General features: G+C 35.3%; 1 protein-coding gene across 7 annotated transcripts in view; it reads right to left on the bottom strand.

Moving 5' to 3' along the window:
- Window positions 1-20882, bottom strand: part of LOC143907924 (cyclic nucleotide-gated channel alpha-3) — a 184399-nt gene that overhangs the window by 69393 nt on the left and 94124 nt on the right. For 6 of the 7 annotated variants that reach the window (XM_077425057.1, XM_077425051.1, XM_077425054.1 and 3 more), the window contains exons 4-9: window positions 13778-14052; window positions 12379-12617; window positions 11510-11724; window positions 10389-10644; window positions 8352-8606; window positions 6737-6867 (exon numbers count right to left, since the gene is read on the bottom strand). In XM_077425057.1, coding sequence (XP_077281183.1) covers window positions 6737-6867; window positions 8352-8606; window positions 10389-10644; window positions 11510-11724; window positions 12379-12617; window positions 13778-14052 — 1371 coding nt within the window. The remainder of the gene's footprint in view (window positions 1-6736; window positions 6868-8351; window positions 8607-10388; window positions 10645-11509; window positions 11725-12378; window positions 12618-13777; window positions 14053-20882) is intronic. The other variant, XM_077425055.1, reaches the window with a different exon arrangement.

The following is a 20882-nucleotide window of genomic DNA, read 5'->3' as shown; positions in this document are numbered from 1 at the left end:
AATTAAACGTGAGTGCGCAATTTTCTCGGATATTAATTTTCGTCAAATCCTTACATCATTACGTCAAAAAAATTTTTCACGAACATAATGGAGAAGTAACGAGAACGCGTTTCGCCTCCACAGAGATCCCCGAAGACTGGTCATTAAACATCAATCCTGTCGAGTTTCCTTGCTCTACGAGGGTCAAGGGATTTACAAACCTTCTAAAGAGAATCTTAATTGGTCAAGTAGAAACCCTAATTACAACAAATAATATTTTCATGGTGTCTATCTTCCATCACCGAGATATGCAATACGTTCCTTTCATATAAATTTAAAACTTAAAACAGATATATATAAAAGATATATATATAAAGTGTTAGAAAGAAACAAAAAGATATTCTAATTTTTAAATAAGTCGTAATATGAGTACTAGATAAATAGCTGCGTTTCTCACTTCAATGTTCTCATTATCTTTTAACGGCGCGTTATGTATAACAAGCATAAAAATGGAGTAATCTTGTATAATGACTGCGAGACGACTGTAAAGAATATTATTTTGCGCACACCGCTGGAAGAAATAAATACGAAGCATGTATCATGTGTGTTGATAGTACACAGAAAACGAGATAGACATACTCTCATCTTCAGACAGAAGATATAAAGCCGTAAAGTAACACCGCGAAAATATCCTAGTAAATATCCTATATACTTTACGGTAATCGAACAACGCCGCAAGAAGCTTATCTGTACAATGGAAGGTCTCTCGACTATATCTTTCACGGGTCTGTGGCGTATCTCGTACGGTACAATGCCAAGGGAAACTACGTCGATGGTTATTGTCGTAATAATGCCCGTCGCGCTAGTGTTTAGCGGAAGGAAAGTGTTAACCCCCGAGAGTACTCGCGCGATTCGATTAACGTTAACTCTTTAGTTAACGTTCTGCGAACGTTATGTACCGTATATATATATAGTCAACTAGGATCGGAAATTTCGGACTAAACAATCGCCAAATACCTCTCAACGTTATTTCGATGACGCGATATTATTACTGATTTATATATAAATATAATTAATGCGGACGCGCGATATCATAATTATACATTTCGATTTACTCGCTAATGATTTAAAAGAAGCAATTCAATTTGCTGTTAAATTAAAGGATTAATACAATACGCGCCAATCATTTCAATCAAAATACATTCTTGCACTATGCGTACATAAAGTATTCCACAACCACTGAATGATGCTTTAACATCGTGTTCTAGAAATTAATTAGATAGAGCGAGAATTTCAAACTGTGCAGAAATTCCAAAATCCTAATATAAAAATGTTAAATTCACGATTTTCAAGCTATAAAACTAAAATTGATATCAACGGTATCGCGTATAATATGACACTATTCGCATATAATTAATAATTATAATTATATGCAAATATATTTAATTTGTTATAACTAAATGAAATCATTGATTGTTAATTATTAATTATATTTAATTTGTTAATGAAGGATGAGTGGGCTACGAAGAATTTGGATAAAATTATAATAAGAAAAAATATAAGTAATATTTATTAATATAATTCTTTTTCCGTTAAGTAAATTAGTTGGAATAAACGGTAACTGGGGTTATTTCTTGTCGTTTTACCATTTATATTTATGACACAATATATATTATGACGCATACGTCAAAAAAACTTAGAATATATTGCTTTCGTGTAACAGTCCAAAAACTTAACCTATAGGAAAAAAATTGTAGCGAAGCCAAATGCAGGCTTCAAATATTACGAACAATTATTCGAGAGGAAAAATAAAGTCCCTGCTATATTTCGTACCAATTTATTTTTATTTATAAGTAAATATTTTTTTAATAATAAAAAACATCTTTGGATCTCCATGCAATATAAACACCATGAGAGTTATAACAAAAATGTTCACGTTTTACTTTTGCTTGTAATTTTATTTTACTCCTTTTTTTTTAATGTAAGCAACAAATTTGAAAATTTAATCGATTGCAATACACATGTAGAAATAAATATTTTCTAATGGTGTTCTCAATACTGCTTGAAAATCATATTATTTAGTAAAAGCAATGGGATTGTGAAATGTTATATTACCGATTTCTATTCCCGATTCTATTCCATTCTATAATATTCACAGATCCATTGCCCTCGAATAAAATGAAGCATATTTTGTCACTCACCCATACGATGCGCAGCAGCGGAATTGTAACATCACGTTGATCTGTAAAATACAAATATAAAATTTGGATTATAGCAGTGTCCAAATATTAATATTTCACAAAATAATCTTTGCATGCATTAAATGTTTCTCTTTCAAGAAAATAAAAAAATAAAGAAATTATATATAATATTCTCACAAAAAATCTTTTTTAACTACAAAATTTTACAAAGTTTTATGTATAAAAACTTTTTCTCTAATAATCTTACACATAAATCATAAGATAAAAAGAATTTAAGCAATTTATAAGTAATATAATAAATAATTACTTACTCTAGAGTTGTTCCGCCGGTGCATAATGCCTCTCCTAGGCCTCCACCTCCTCTCAGGTTGCCAAGGTTCGTTGTACTCACACAACACTCGCGAAAACACTTTAATTAAGATCGCGTGACACTTTGTACGGTACTCCCGAAGGTAAATTAACACAAGAGACGAATTTCGAGTGGCAGAGACGAATCTCGAATAAACCATCGTATAATACAAATGCTAAAGTTACACGTTTGACAAATATCAAAGCAGGAAATAAATTACAGTTCTTAATAATTAAACGACTCGAGACAGCAATTCCAATTCGAAGTCGACCTGTTCCGTGTTCGTTTGGTTAATGACAAAATTTTGGAGTGACAGTTATCGACGCTATTTTACCAATATAGCCTGCGAGGAGTTAATTAAAGATAATTAAAACTCTATGAGAGTTAATAATATCTTTTTATAGAAAATGGTCTCGCCGTACTTGTCATGACTAAGGTATTATCTCGAGAGATAATAATGCGATGTACGAAGCAACTTCTGTATAAGGCAGCATGCCTTATACAAGTGCTAAGGTCAAGGCTGCTCGATGTTAACGGCGTTACGATAAAAAAAGACTAAGGCCGCGGCGGCATGCCGAGCACAAAGACCAAGGCTGCGAACCGAATTGTTAGGAAATATTTAACGCTTCCAAAAATATTCACGCCGTTCCGTACTCCGTATTCCGTTTTTCGAAAAAACGTTTTAAATTAATTTCGATATGCGATCTATTATCTAACACTCCAAGAGTAAAATCTGCATTATTTTATCAATTACGTTACGTGTATGCCTAAATCAATTTAATATTTTATGTCAATTTTATGTTTTTACATCCTAAGAAAAACAAAATCATATAATTTTAATAAAACAAGACCTTTCCTTTCTATTCTGTGAAAATGAAATTAATGGCCAAATAATTACGATCACGTAATACTTCGTGCAAATTTTTTCAATTATTGTTAGTATATATATATATATGTAACGCGTAATCTCGCGAAATATACAAAATATTAATTGAAATTAAAAAATAGATTCAAGTAACAAAAAGATGTGTATTACATCGATTCGGTAATTAGTTATCTCACTAATTCAGAGATAGATATACTACTAAATAATTCATGTTTAAATTTACGGAATATTCAAACCGCGATGTAAAATATATCTATTAAAATAAATATAATGATAAAAAAAGAAATTATTGTTCACAGTAACATTGTAACACACAATAGTAATTTATTATTCCTTTCGTTTTTATTCCGGCTTCGAGAAAATAAATTGCGCGAATAATTTGATAGATAGCCATCGCCTCGATGCGCGCCGTTATTATATCGGAAGAGTTACTACATCGCGCGATCCGACAATTGTTAATGATAATAATAATCGCGCGTGATCGCGTTTCATAAAGTAGTATAATACGTACTAGCAATACGACGGAACGACTCGCATTACTGTCTGTTCGTTCGAGCGTGTCACGGAGGGAATATGTGTTTTTAATAAAACAAGAATTTTTCTTGCAATTTTAAAAATTATAAAAATAAAATTTAATCGCCAATTATATATAATTACGATCACTTTTAATTATTAGAACGACGATTGAATGAGACTTCGCACGTTTAAATTTGCGGAAAGTTCAAATTATGCGTGAAATATATTAGAATCTAAGTATCACAGAATATAAAGAATAATTACTGTAAATGTAACGAAACAGTAATTTATATGTAATTCCCGCATTATCTATCGTTTCGATTGCTGTTCCGAAAGATTAAAATGCGCGGAGTATTTCTTTCGGTAGATGCGCCTTCGCCACAATATGCATTATTAATCGCGAGAGTTAATTAATATTCTTTTGTACTTGTCGCGATCACTTTTCGATAGTAAGTCGACGACACACGGAACAGCTCTTCCCACAACCTTCTCGCTCGAGAGCCGGCGCGCGAGTAATAGCGGATAGCGGCGCCGCGCCGCGGCGCGGTGTCCTTGTTTACGCAGCGCGTAGGCCGTAGACAAAAACCAAGGCCGCGCGCCAACCGAATTGTTATCGATAAGAAATATTTAACGGCTTTATAGAATACTCACGCGCGCGGTGACTTTTTACTTACTTCCTACATTTTAGATTTAATACATCTCTATTATCGCTCAAAGCATTTAACGTTTATTTGAAAAGTAAGATTTACTTTCGTTGTGATCGAAAAAGTTTTCGTGTAAAATAATATTTATATTATTATTATTCTTCCCAAAATTTTGTTGTTTTGCACAATTTTGACAAATAATTTTTGCGATTTTAGTAAATCAAGAAAATAAAATAGATTGTCGGGAAAAATGTGACAATCCACCTTGATTTCTTAGTTCATTAAAATCACAATTCCGTTTCTTCTGAGACATAAAATTGAGAAACAAATAATAATAAATTAATTCTCATCATCTTCTACCACGCAAATGAATTATTTTATCATCGAAGATATGAAAACGATCTCAATTGCTTGTAATTTGAAAATTGTGGCATTCTTATATTTGGATTTTCTATTCTAATCAATCTCCAAAGTACACAATTAAAGTATTATAAAGTAGATGTGGAATACCTTGTATGTTTAAAAAATTATTAACAATGACCAAAAATATTTCAAAAAATTAAGAAAACAATCAGAAGTATAATATGATAATTACATTAATCTCTAAATTACTTTATCTCATACAATTTTTTTGCCTTCGCTAATATATCTATATAAAAAAACATTATTAGAAAATAATTGCTGCAATAAAAAAAATAACTGCAAAAAAAAGAAAATAATTTAGTAAATGTAAAATGTATAAAAAAATTTAAAAAATAGTTCCGCAGTAATTAAGAGCTGTAATGAAGTAATTATTTTTCCATGGTCATTTGGACGAGTTGTTACTGGTCTTTTGAACAAGTTTGAATGAAGATAAGCGCAATCTTCTGCTACGTACTATTTGATGAAAAAATAAGAAAAATTGTACGGTTTACAGAATGAATACCGTAAACTGGCAACAGATTATAAATGGGAAACGAAAATGTGCGAGCGATTATTCGGTCCGCGAGTATTCTCGGATTGAAGTGACCGCCACTATGCCGAGCGTGCGCCCGCTTTTATGCCAAAACGCACCATCGAATCGCGCATTTTGCGGGAAGCAGCGTGCAGAGAGCGGCTCAGTGAGTCGTAAAATAACGAAGGTGTAAGGGCGGAAATGCAGACGCGGCGAAACTGCGATGCGGCGCAATTAAAACGGAGCTTGGACGCAGAACGAAATGTCCATTTCCTACTCGGCGTTAATTGAAAATGCAGTTAGTTATCATGCACGATGGGATATGCTATACGCTCGGCAGATCCGAAACGGACGAGGGAAACGATCCCTCGTGGCAGTTTGCCAAGCTGTAATTCGAAGGACTTGGCAAAAAGAGATGGGGTCATATTTACTATACGCTTCAAAAGACACAGCAAATCTGTTATAAAAACTTATTTAGTTGCATAAATGTTTCGATCCGCTTTATATTGTTTCACACTGCAGGTTTTATTTCTTATAAATGGATTAAACTAATTATTTTTTTCTAACGGTTTATTTTACGTCTTTTTAATACGAATTAGTTTGCAGCGATTTATTTGTTGTATCAAATATTTTATTTTATTTAACTTGATTTAACGGCGACACGGTTATTGTTTTTATTTTTATTTTTATATCCATATAACTTTTGTTTAGCCATTGCGTATTGCGTAAGTTAATTCGTATAAGCTTCGGAAGTAAAATCTGGATAAAAACTCACGCTAATGCCAGTTACACTTTGCGTTCTAATTTACTTTATTATCGCGTACTTTGGATGAGTACCTAATTACCACCGTCGCGTAAACGTAGCATATGAACTTTGCGAACTTTCGTGAGAACTTTCGTTTTATGCGTCAAGTGGAAATCGTAAATCGCATTTCGCGCCGTAAAACGTATCACGTGTGCCGAATAATTTACAGTCACGAGCCAAGAGATGAATATTTTCGCGAGTTCCCATTTCGCTTCTTACGATACTAGTGGGATTGAAATAAAGTTCCATAAAATACGATGGAGATTCGAACGCGTCGCAAAAACGTTCGTTGGACATAAAGAAAAAACGACGGCTAGGTCTTACTTTGCTTTCGTCAAACGAATTCCGTTTGATATATAAAAAGTTAAAGTACGATTGACGAGAGAGCTTTTACACATGCGAGGAACTTAAACCCGACTCACCCTGAAACTCCTTTCGCGCCGCGCTGACGGAAGTGACGATGTTTGCGACGTGACCCAACACCGTTGCGAATAGCAGCAGACCGAAGAACAGCTGACCAATCACAAAGAGATACTCGCCCTTGCTTCTCGGTCTGGAAAGGATAAGGGGGAAAAATATAGAGAATAAGAGATATTAAAGTGCTTCGTTAACGTTGAGCGACTTGCGTTTTTCGCTCCACGGTTTTCACGCGACAATTGAACGATTTCGTCGCAAGAGAACAATTTTATGAATGTTCCTAAATATGCACGAATAGAGAAATACGTTTCTTCGACTATGTCATAAAACAATTCTTTTTTACATCTGTTAATTAATCATTCATCGCACCGATGTCGTCGTTCCAAATGAAAACTAACTTCGAATAGAAATTCTTTGTCCAACACAAATACATTGGCCGACGTGGAAATGTCTCCGGTATTTTTTCACTCTTTCGCATGAGTTTCTCTATTTTAAGTGCGCTAACAAAAATACTGGACTCATTTATTCGCAACTGTGTGATTCTCCTTCCTCGATTATATACGGTTCTTCATCGAGTCCGAAAGAATGACTTCGGGCTTTCTTCTGCATTCACAAACATTTTTATAATTAAAATATTCCATGGGCTTTTCAAATAAAAAAATTTAACAAATTTTGGAATTGCATATATAAAAAATTAAAATACAGACGTTGTCAAAGAAAATCGCAGTATAATCGGTATGAATGCATTCTCGATGCTGCATTGCAGAGATCTAAATACCGTAAAAAATTTATGAATTTGGTTATCGGTTATTTGATTGTTTGTCTGGCGGTTTTCTTTTATTTGAGTGGTTTGGACATTTCGCATTCACATTGCCGGCGATTTTTATCACAGCTACATTTTGGTTTAGCGTCGCGGTACAGCATTATAACGTAGTAGCGGTGACGGTTTGTTCGTCGCTTTTTTATTCAAAAAATTGCAGACGGATCATCATCGCACGAATCCGTGGAATTACACGCGAAATGTTATATGTGGTTAATGATAGCGGATTCGTGGGAATACCACACTGGAAATACGAAAATAGAATTAAAAACGAAAAAAAATTCTCGTAGCTGCGTATATACACGGTCTATATATACTTTTATTACATATGTATTGTTTTGAGAATAAATATAGTTAATGGATTACAATTGTGCGAAAGCTATTCCCGCGAGTTTCCTTGACGTTTTCGAAGGAAAGTCTCGGATTTGTAAAAGACCAGATAGGTCACGAAATGACTATCACTCGAATTGTTGCATAATACGTTTTGCGACGGCTGAAACGGCAAAATTTCCTTTGTACACGTTCAAGACAAACTGTATATACCGCCATTCCATATTTCATTTCATATGCTATTTACAAGATCAAATGTATCTTGCTGTATAAAAGTAGAACAGCATGAATAAAATTTGCTTAAGCGAATAAGAGTTTGCATATGCGAATAAGGTAATTTCATGAAGAAGCTTTCCGAGCATTGAGAAATGTCTGGTCAAATATATCAACGATATATTCGCCCTAAATTTTCTTGCGTTAACTCGTGTAACATGCATGTAACGTCGACGCATAAATAAATAAGTAAATACCTGGGCAGATCACCGATGGTCGTTAGGGCAAGAGTACACCAGTAGTAGCTTTGCAGGTATTGCTTAACAACGTCCGCCGTCTCGGAGTCGCTGAACACCCAGTTCTTACTGCCGAAGCCGTTGTTCTTATAAATAATGTGATAGAGGCACCCGTTCCAGTGAAAGATCACTAGTAAATAATGTATCAAGGAGGTGGAGCGAAACAGATTCGGGTAGTTCGTGTGTCGCTCGGTTCTGTCCATGAACGCCCAGAACCTACGTCAGAGACGGAGAAAACGGTTTGAGAAAATTGGCGGAAATTTCGGCGGTCGCGAAGCGATAAATTTCAGAATTCCTCTTAGAGGATATTCGGCGGCAGGGAATCACGTGGAGCGCGTTCAACGAACGTGGGACGAACGTGTTTTTAATCATCACGCGTACGACGGGGAGGCTCGAGCTTGTGCCTTCAACAGGCTAAAATATGTGCTCTTGTCCTTTTTTTCCAATTATTATTTACGATTTACGAGTGCGGCGAGATTCCGCCGTTCGTGCAATTCAGCGATTTATGGCGCAGCGTGGCGCCGTGATTGAAACTATCGCGATCAATAATTTACAGTCCATTAAAGGATGGACTGTAGCAGACAGCGAAAAAAGAAAATATTGAAAGAAGTTCATAATTTTCATTTTTAATTTTACTGCTATTTTTAGTTTCTAAGTTAAAATAAACTCAATCCAATGACTGTTATTTCAGTATGAGATAACGATCAATGAAAACGTTAAATAGAATGGGTTATTACGTTTACCATATTACATTTGTCTTCTCTTTAGTTTCGACCCCTTTTACCGTCAGTCTTCGTAAACATGTCCATGGTCTGTGTTCTCAATGCCACCATTTGTCACTAAATGTGGTCACTGATTCCGAGTTCCGTTTGCTTAATACAAATGTCGCGTCCACAATGTCAATGTTAGATGGGAGTAGGATACGCACAATTAGTAATAAATAAGCCGGTGCCATCGGTCCTGACAAAATCGAATTTTACAAAGCATTGGCTGCCAGATTCATCGACGCAGAAATCTCGCGATAATAAGTCGCGTTTTTCTTTCACATAATGTTGTTTCTAATAAAGAATAATATTGAGATACAATACGAGCCACCCCGTTCGTTCAACGTATTTTTTGCGGTACGTCTGAAACGTTGATATCAGAATGTGCAAATGTTTGCGTGTAAAAGATCAGCATCGTGTTACTATATGACATTAATCGCGAACTTTCGCGATCTTTTTCAATCTCGCTTTACTCCAAGTAAGTCACTTCACTTAATGCTGTTGCGCGAGAGAAAATCCGAACTTGCACATTCAAAGTCAATTATGGTAGTCGAAACAAGAAAAGAAATTCGCAACAATGACTTTAGTTTTCGGGTCGGATTCGTATACATGTTTAAATCATTGAAACGGAAATGAAATTTTTATGAGTTGAGGACGTTTTTGGATTCCGCGATATGTATAAGAATTTATAAAAAAAAATATTTCAATTCGTTGCGCTCCACTTAATGCCGCGCCGAAAAATGGTTGTATATATCATGCATCATGCATTAAATCTATGATTTTTGATTGTATATACTATATAAGAATATATGGCAGCACATTAATAAGTATGATAAATAAAATATTGCACAAAAAAAGGTTATCATAAATTTGGCATTTAAATCATTGTTTAAATCATTGAAACGGAAATGAAATTTTTATGAGTTGAGGACGTTTTTGGATTCCGCGATATGTATAAGAATTTATAAAAAAAAATATTTCAATTCGTTGCGCTCCACTTAATGCCGCGCCGAAAAATGGTTGTATATATCATGCATCATGCATTAAATCTATGATTTTTGATTGTATATACTATATAAGAATATATGGCAGCACATTAATAAGTATGATAAATAAAATATTGCACAAAAAAAAATTATCATAAATTTGGCATTTAAATTTATCGTTTAATTTATAATTATTAAATAAGAGTATCGTAAATTTCGTAAAAGGTAATAAAAAAAGTGACAATTACCGGTAAATTTTTACGAGTCTAAAACTTCGCAGCATACTGTTAAATCCTATAGATAAGTATAAAAAGTCGAGGGGCAGCAGGCACAGGATGTCTATGTAAAACGTGGTGCTGTTCGTATAATGATTTCTCAATTTCGTGGCGTCGGTTTGCAGCACGCCGTCTTCCAAGTATCCCGTTCGAATGTGAAATACTATGTCGAGCACGTATAAAAAATCCGAGAAGTAGTCCAGGCAGAACCACACCCAACGAGTTTCTCCTGCATTCGCAAGCAAAACAATGCCCATTTTCAATATGTACAACATACGTATTTACGATTAGTATTAATTAATCCTTAATGCCAGATAAAACCCTTTTGAAAGTTAAATCTGCTTTTGAAATATTTCCTTTTTATGCCCGAATTCGTTAAAATCTTTTCATTTTCAATCAGTTATAATGGGTTCATAGGTCGAAAGCTATTGATGCTTCCGTATTGATCACCATTATATTTAACCTGGCTTTTTGTATTCGTGATTGGGAAAAAGCAGCTTCTACAATGGTCTGTATATGCAAAATATTTCATAGCGATTTTATTTTCTATTTAATTCATATGTTTCAATATTCGCGTATCGTTTCATAAATCGTAGAGCTATTGCTCGCTTTGATACTTAATTAGAGTAAACATTACAATTACGATCGTTTTAACAAAAATCTAATTCGTTTAATAAATTTCTCAAAACTTTTGAATATAAAATGTTATTAAAAGCAATTTACTTTGGAACGTTTTCATATGGATAAATCAAAAAATACATATCATGACGTAATTTAATAATTTTTCGTGTTCAGGAGCGTTTTATAATTTCTACATCCTATCTTATTAAAAACTCGATTAAAAGTCTTGTATTTATTGAAATATATTTGAATATGAATCTCGCTTATGCAACATAATATAAAAACTAAATTCTTTTACAATTTCACGATTTAATAAATATCTCAAGAAACTAAATCAATGTAGCTTCGATTCAAACACTCAATTTCTAGACTTTAAAAGAGACATCTCTTAGGACATGTCCTACATAAAACGCTCCTGTGAACGCGTTTAAAATTAAAATTCGAAAGAGGTCGTAAGCGCATTGCGAACTAACCATTGATCTCCTGGAAGGCAAACCTATAGATGATCACCCAGAAATTGTAAAGAAAGGCAAGAGAAACCACCATCGACCAATAGTAACAAAGACGTCCCGCAGGATCGAAGATGAAGGACCAATTTGGCGCACCCGTGCGAAAATTCCTCGATCCAGGTTGGCCGGGAAAGCCTCTACTACCGCGTTGCTGTTGCTGTTGTTGCGCCGTGTACCTCCTGAGACAGTAATTCAGCGCGAACGTGCGTTGATTAATTACTTTTGTCCCCCTGGACACGTTCCGCGACACGCGGCTGTCTATTTTTTCCCGTTACCGTTCGCACTGTGTGCGAGGATTTGCGTATCAATGTGAAAAATTACGATGTGGAAAATATTGAATGTTCGCAGCAGCCGGAAAAGAGCCCGTGCAATTTTGTACACGCGCCATGCGGCTTCATCGATTAGAAAAAAAAGTTTACACTATATTATAGGCCCTATAATATAGGGGGATTTTCCCCCTGCAATTTTGTTTCCGACAATTCCGTGCTGCTGTGAAGATATTTCTGTTTAAAGAAGCTCCTGGCACAATTAAGCGATCCTTAGTAATGCAAGAAACGCCGTCACGGATAAACCTCCAAGAAGTCACTTGAATATTTATGATCCTTCACTACGGATCTTCTTCGGTACATTCATTTTCCTGAACTTTTATCGCGGATTTGATCTCCCACAAAGAGGGAAATTAGCATCAAATTGAATTTTTCCGCGAATACTCGTTCTTCTCGATATCGAAATATGGAAAAAGAATGGCTCTCAAGGATACGTAAACGAAACTTGATATCCGACGATAATTGAAATCGGTCGCCCGCGCGATTGTTCGCCAATGAAGTACTCACGTTTCAGTGCCGTTGCAGCTACTATTGCTGAGATGATTGACTGATGCCGGTGTGTGGAGGTGCGATTGGTCACGCGAGGACGTGAGCGCAACTGTATATGGCAGCTTGAATCTGCCCCTTAGGTGGTCCCTTCTTCTCGGCTTGCGGCTCAGATCGAGCTCGCTCGCCCCCCGATTCACGTATCCCCCCGAAAGCGAGTCCCGTGACGAGCTGAAGTATCGCTGCGACACAGAATACACCTAAACCAATTACGATGTATGAAGTGTCACGAGGCGACGTTACTTTATGCAAGAGTGCAACGACTACAGATTTTTGTCTACAAATGTATATTGTATAATAATCTTTATAAATATCGCATATATATTTATAAATGAGCAATTCTCAAATATGCTGTAAAATATATGTCATGGCACAAATGATTTATTGAGAAAAATTGGTCATCTCTCTCTCTCTCTCTCTCTCTCTCTCTCTCTCTCTCTCTCTCTCTCTCTCTCTCTCAATATGATTAATTTTTTAAAAATAAATTTCACCGAAACTTGCTGTTTTTCCCGCGACCACAGTCGACAATACCGGTTGTTTAATGTACTCATCATATTTTGCTCAATTACTAGCTACGGGCAATACATAGCTGTTTTTTTTTTCATCTCTCGGAGATTCTTGTTACACATATTTTCCATATCGGTTTTTTCCGTCGAACCATTAAGATATATGGCTCGTACGCGGTTGTCGCGCATAATGAAACGGATACTGCAAAAATTGTTATCCGCTCGCGGGATTGTTATTAAAATTTTTTTTCCGCGTCGATTAGTTTAGTATTAAACGCGCCTGTCCTGCCAAACTCAGAGATGCCTGCATGACGATTTTTACGAAAGTAAATACAATACCGGTTATTATTTCGTTGCTTTAACCTTATTGAAATAGTTAACTGGTTAAAGCACCTATGTTAGAGAATCATTTCCTTTATTTTCTTACTTTTCCATTGTGTTTTATTCGTTCTCATTCTCATTATCTATCCCGCAATGTCGGATATGATAACAATGTAAAATCATTCATATTAAAAAAAAATGGTCTTCAAATTTGCATTGCGTGCATATATATAAAGTTTATTTATTAAAGAAATTAAATCTTGATAACTTTATGAGTATTTTTAGAAGTTCCTATAAAAAGATTCTATAATTACGTGAATTCACTTTTCTCGGTCGAACTTTGTAGTTCTTTCAACGTGGATAGATTTGAAAAACCGGTAAAAATCAGATTCTGGGAAAGAATATTTGACGACCGACATCGAAGTGTTCAATGACAGCGAGTTCGCGCGCAAAATGTCCTCCTCGGGACGTTTCCCCGACGAGTATGGCAGTGAAACGAATATTTTATCGCGCGATCGCGGGCAGTAACCAACCTGCTGCTGCTGCTGATAGTAGTAGTGGTGAGGTGTAGTAGTGGGTGTGTGTCGGCCCATGAATTTACCGCTGACGAGGTCCAAGAGGCTCTGCCTCGAGGGTAAAACCCCCCTGGACACGTTCTCTGCACTCTTGGTGTCATCCTCCTTCCCCCTGCCGCCGCCCCCGCTTCTACCGTCGCCGGACCTTCCGCTTCTGCCGTACTTTTCGCCCCCGTAGCTCAGGGCGGATGCGGAGCCCCCACTCAGACGATGCCTCACCCCGCCTATGACACCTGCAACATCAAACGGTGGTGGCTGTAAACGACCATTCCTTTTTAATCTTATGATGCTTTTGCTAGTTTAGTGCTTTCTCACTCTATCTACTCGTATTTTAAAATATCTCTTTTCGTGAACATCTGCGATTATTGCGATTCATCAAGATTAAATGAATCTTTTTTGGCAGCTTTGAAAACTTATTGTATAAAGACGTCTGCAATATTGTTTATTAATTATTTTAATAATAACTTTTACACAATCTGTGTAATACGTTATATTTTCTAAATTCTTAAGAGATTCCTCTACAATTTCTTTTCTTTTACTATTATTCCTTTATAGAATTTATTTCCATAAGATAATTATAAATACGTATATTTCTACTTTTGCGTTAGAATTTTATGCTTTCTTGTTTTATAATGAGATATTTAATAAAATTAATATATATATACCGAGAGAAAGTGTTGTTCCGGTAAGAATATTAAGAATTTATATGGTAAAGTGATATCTATACTCAGAAAAATGTTGTAATAAACCTTTGCATCGGTATCATCTGCAGATATAATGATGAAGTGCAGCGTATGAAGAATTCTATTCACAATCAGATATTTCATTTTTCTCATAATTATATAGGATTTCCTACGTAATGAGGCGGAGTAAAGTACAATGTGCGTGAAAATAACAAAGAGTCTAATGTGAAAACGTGAGAAATAGAGGACTCTTTTTAAAACCTCAGTTATGAATTAAATTCCGACAATTTTGTAATAGGATTTTATTAAGGTTCGTAAAGGAGTTTTTGTAAAAACCGATTAGAATACCTAATTTCAAAATTTGTAACGTGTAGCCTTCCGCTTATTGTCTTCAAATTCTCTGTTAAATATGCTTTGTTAAGTAAGTAATATGAATCCACGTCAGAAATAATGCCGACTCGGTGCAACTCAAGGCCAAGCACTGCAAATCTCATTGAAAATGCGAGGAGAAATAAGCAAGTTCCCGCGGAGGTGGAGCATATCCCGGTATTATCTTCGTGCACGATGACACCTGCGACGTCAAAGAGACTGACAACGGAACGGAACGAGTCCCGTTTTCTTGCAGCACGAGATTACGGCTCATCCACTTTTGCTAGATAGTAACGAAGCGTGACATGATAAGGGCGCAAAATCCGCGCGGAGAGAGCTCGCGTTTCGCTCCTGTTGTCCTGTGAATCCGTTAACCCGGAATAAGTCTCGGGTGACTATTTAGTTATCACGCACCGACAGCTAATTTTTTTTCTGCGCTATATCTGAGTTGCGATTTGTTTCTAGTCGGGCAAAAATTCTTGCATATATTTCGGCAGTTTTTATATTATATCTACTGCTGCAAAAGTGACAAACGAAATTGTGTCGTGTTACATTTTCACACTATAATAACGAAGAGATTCATTTTGCCAATCAACAAGAGACGTTTGAAACTTTCTGTTTTTATATAGAAAAAGTAAAAATGTGTGTGTGTGTGTGTGTGTGTGTGTGTGTGTGTGTGTGTGTGTGTGTGTGTGAGTGTGTGTGTGTGAGGGAGAGATAAAGAAAGGTTCACGCCGAAAGAGGCTCGAATGGAGGAAAATGAGGAAGAGGTGAGTAGAATAATTAAATAAAAAGTGAATGAAAATACGTGATCGAGACCTATTGCACAAGAATAACGAAGTGTTAGACTCGAGAAACGTCAAAACGAGATTCCTGCTCTCCGGAGCTGATGTTTCGCAAATAATCTCGCGCTCGCGCGCCCAGCGTCCTCTCCATTAAGGCGTGTGTGTGAAGCTAGCGTCTCATTTTGCGGAAACTCACAAATTATTGAGAGTTCTGACTTCCTTTTCAATAGTTCTAGAGTTCCTGCTAGTTTAAACAAATAGTTCTGGCTTTTAAAGCCAAAAAACGCGTCAGTACAAACTGAGACGCTAGGTTCACGCAGCGTCTCACTTTGTCCTACACAAGTTCCACTACTGTATCTCATCAGATTTTGCGAGATCTATAGTTCTATAACAGTTCTATAAAGAGTTCTGCCATATAAAAGCAAAAAAATTAATTATAAAGTACTAAAAAAAATTACCATGTAACGAGTATACCGAGTTGAGACGCCAGTTGAAATCTCGGAGTTCCGATTTATGTAAAATATTTTTCGAGTAGTTCTGAGCATATTGAAGCATTTCTTAAAAAGTTCCGAGCGTTAGAATATTTGTGTTATATTTTAAAAAATTAATATTAACCGAAAAGTAATCATGACGGAAAACGATGAAACGCTAAGCGAAATCTCGGAGTTCCGGCTTATATAAAATATTTCTCGAAGTAGTTCTGAACATATAGAAGCAATTTCTAAAGAGTTCCGGGCGTTGGCAATGTTGTAAAATTTTTAAATAAATTAATAACGCTCGAAAGTCAGGAATTTATCGAAAATAGGTGAGACGCTGGCCGTATTTCGACAGTTCTGCGAGTTTTATTATAATTTTCGTACAGTTCTGAACGTGTTCTAACGTTTTCTAAAGAGTTCTGGCGATAAACATTATTTAATCATTTTTTAAATAATTTTTATCGCCCGAGAAAGACGCATTTACGGGTATATGGGTGAGACGCTGTAGGAAATCTCGGAGTTCTGGCTTATATAAAATATTTTTCGAATAGTTCTGAACATATAAAAGCAATTTCTAAAGAGTTCCGGGCGTCGGCAATGTTGTTAAATTTTTAAATAAATTAATAACGCTCGAAAGTCAGGAATTTATCGAAAATAGGTGAGACGCTGGCCGTATTTCGACAGTTCTGCGAGTTTTATTATAATTTTCGTACAGTTCTGAACGTGTTCTAACGTTTTCTAAAGAGTTCTGGCGATAAACATTATTTAATCATTTTTTAAATAATTTTTATCGCCCGAGAAAGACGCATTTACGGGTATATGGGTGAGACGCTGTAGAAAATCTCGGAGTTCTGGCTTATATAAAATATTTTTCGAATAGTTCTGAACATATAAAAGCAATTTCTAAAGAGTTCCGGGCGTCGGCAATGTTGTTAAATTTTTAAATAAATTAATAACGCTCGAAAGTCAGGAATTTATCGAAAATAGGTGAGACGCTGGCCGTATTTCGACAGTTCTGCGAGTTTTATTATAATTTTCGTACAGTTCTGAACGTGTTCTAACGTTTTCTAAAGAGTTCTGGCGATAAACATTATTTAATCATTTTTTAAATAATTTTTATCGCTCGAGAAAGACGCATTTACGTGTACATGGGTGAGACGCTGTAGGAAATCTCGGAGTTCTGGCTTATATAAAAGATTTTTCGAATAGTTCTGAACATATAAAAGCAATTTCTAAAGAGTTCCGGGCGTTGGCAATGTTGTAAAATTTTTAAATAAATTAATAACGCTCGAAAGTCGAGAATTCATCGAAAATAGGTGAGACGCTGGCCGTATTTCGACAGTTCTGCGAATTTTATTATAATTTTCGTACAGTTCTGAACGTGTTCTAACGTTTTCTAAAGAGTTCTGGCGATAAACATTATTTAATCATTTTTTAAATAATTTTTATCGTCCGAGAAAGATGCATTTACGGGTATATGGGTGAGACGCTGTAGAAAATCTCGGAGTTCTGGCTTATATAAAATATTTTTCGAATAGTTCTGAACATATAAAAGCAATTTCTAAAGAGTTCCGGGCGTCGGCAATGTTGTTAAATTTTTAAATAAATTAATAACGCTCGAAAGTCAGGAATTTATCGAAAATAGGTGAGACGCTGGCCGTATTTCGACAGTTCTGCGAGTTTTATTATAATTTTCGTACAGTTCTGAACGTGTTCTAACGTTTTCTAAAGAGTTCTGGCGATAAACATTATTTAATCATTTTTTAAATAATTTTTATCGCTCGAGAAAGACGCATTTACGTGTACATGGGTGAGACGCTGTAGGAAATCTCGGAGTTCTGGCTTATATAAAAGATTTTTCGAATAGTTCTGAACATATAAAAGCAATTTCTAAAGAGTTCCGGGCGTTGGCAATGTTGTAAAATTTTTAAATAAATTAATAACGCTCGAAAGTCAGGAATTCATCGAAAATAGGTGAGACGCTGGCCGTATTTCGACAGTTCTGCGAATTTTATTATAATTTTCGTACAGTTCTGAACGTGTTCTAACGTTTTCTAAAGAGTTCTGGCGATAAACATTATTTAATCATTTTTTAAATAATTTTTATCGCTCGAGAAAGACGCATTTACGTGTACATGGGTGAGACGCTGTAGGAAATCTCGGAGTTCTGGCTTATATAAAATATTTTTCGAATAGTTCTGAACATATAAAAGCAATTTCTAAAGAGTTCCGGGCGTCGGCAATGTTGTTAAATTTTTAAATAAATTAATAACGCTCGAAAGTCAGGAATTTATCGAAAATAGGTGAGACGCTGGCCGTATTTCGACAGTTCTGCGAGTTTTATTATAATTTTCGTACAGTTCTGAACGTGTTCTAACGTTTTCTAAAGAGTTCTGGCGATAAACATTATTTAATCATTTTTTAAATAATTTTTATCGCTCCGAGAAAGACGCATTTACGGGTATATGGGTGAGACGCTGTAGGAAATCTCGGAGTTCTGGCTTATATAAAATATTTTTCGAATAGTTCTGAACATATAAAAGCAATTTCTAAAGAGTTCCGGGCGTCGGCAATGTTGTTAAATTTTTAAATAAATTAATAACGCTCGAAAGTCAGGAATTTATCGAAAATAGGTGAGACGCTGGCCGTATTTCGACAGTTCTGCGAGTTTTATTATAATTTTCGTACAGTTCTGAACGTGTTCTAACGTTTTCTAAAGAGTTCTGGCGATAAACATTATTTAATCATTTTTTAAATAATTTTTATCGCTCGAGAAAGACGCATTTACGTGTACATGGGTGAGACGCTGTAGGAAATCTCGGAGTTCTGGCTTATATAAAATATTTTTCGAATAGTTCTGAACATATAAAAGCAATTTCTAAAGAGTTCCGGGCGTCGGCAATGTTGTTAAATTTTTAAATAAATTAATAACGCTCGAAAGTCAGGAATTTATCGAAAATAGGTGAGACGCTGGCCGTATTTCGACAGTTCTGCGAGTTTTATTATAATTTTCGTACAGTTCTGAACGTGTTCTAACGTTTTCTAAAGAGTTCTGGCGATAAACATTATTTAATCATTTTTTAAATAATTTTTATCGCTCGAGAAAGACGCATTTACGTGTACATGGGTGAGACGCTGTAGGAAATCTCGGAGTTCTGGCTTATATAAAAGATTTTTCGAATAGTTCTGAACATATAAAAGCAATTTCTAAAGAGTTCCGGGCGTTGGCAATGTTGTAAAATTTTTAAATAAATTAATAACGCTCGAAAGTCGAGAATTCATCGAAAATAGGTGAGACGCTGGCCGTATTTCGACAGTTCTGCGAATTTTATTATAATTTTCGTACAGTTCTGAACGTGTTCTAACGTTTTCTAAAGAGTTCTGGCGATAAACATTATTTAATCATTTTTTAAATAATTTTTATCGCTCGAGAAAGACGCATTTACGTGTACATGGGTGAGACGCTGTAGGAAATCTCGGAGTTCTGGCTTATATAAAATATTTTTCGAATAGTTCTGAACATATAAAAGCAATTTCTAAAGAGTTCCGGGCGTCGGCAATGTTGTTAAATTTTTAAATAAATTAATAACGCTCGAAAGTCAGGAATTTATCGAAAATAGGTGAGACGCTGGCCGTATTTCGACAGTTCTGCGAGTTTTATTATAATTTTCGTACAGTTCTGAACGTGTTCTAACGTTTTCTAAAGAGTTACCTATTTTCGATAAATTCCTGACTTTCGAGCGTTATTAATTTATTTAGAAATTTTACAACATTGCCAACGCCCGGAACTCTTTAGAAATTGCTTTTATATGTTCAGAACTACACGAAAAATATTTTATATAAACCAGAACTCCGATATTTTCTACAGCGTCTCACTCATATACCCGTAAATGTGTCTTTCTCGAGCGATAAAAATTATTTAAAAAATGATTAAATAATGTTTATCGCCAGAACTCTTTAGAAAACGTTAGAACACGTTCAGAACTGTACGAAAATTATAATAAAACTCGCAGAACTGTCGAAATACGGCCAGCGTCTCACCTATTTTCGATAAATTCCTGACTTTTGAGCGTTATTAATTTATTTAAAAATTTAACAACATTGCCGACGCCCGGAACTCTTTAGAAATTGCTTTTATATGTTCAGAACTATTCGAAAAATATTTTATATAAGCCAGAACTCCGAGATTTCCTACAGCGTCTCACCCATGTACACGTAAATGCGTCTTTCTCGAGCGATAAAAATTATTTAAAAAATGATTAAATAATGTTTATCGCCAGAACTCTTTAGAAAACGTTAGAACACGTTCAGAACTGTACGAAAATTATAATAAAACTCGCAGAACTGTCGAAATACGGCCAGCGTCTCACCTATTTTCGATAAATTCCTGACTTTCGAGCGTTATTAATTTATTTAAAAATTTAACAACATTGCCGACGCCCGGAACTCTTTAGAAATTGCTTTTATATGTTCAGAACTATTCGAAAAATATTTTATATAAGCCAGAACTCCGAGATTTTCTACAGCGTCTCACCCATATACCCGTAAATGCGTTTTTCTCGGGCGATAAAAATTATTTAAAAAATGATTAAATAATGTTTATCGCCAGAACTCTTTAGAAAACGTTTGAACACGTTCAGAACTGTACGAAAATTATAATAAAATTCGCAGAACTGTCGAAATACGGCCAGCGTCTCACCTATTTTCGATGAATTCTCGACTTTCGAGCGTTATTAATTTATTTAAAAAT

Source organism: Temnothorax americanus, unplaced genomic scaffold (assembly GCF_048541705.1).
Source record: "Temnothorax americanus isolate GAGA-0224 unplaced genomic scaffold, ASM4854170v1 Scaffold9, whole genome shotgun sequence".
NCBI classification, from domain to species: Eukaryota; Metazoa; Arthropoda; class Insecta; order Hymenoptera; family Formicidae; genus Temnothorax; species Temnothorax americanus.
The sequence above is the reverse complement of the archived record's forward strand: the minus strand, read 5'-3'. Positions and strand labels throughout refer to the sequence as shown.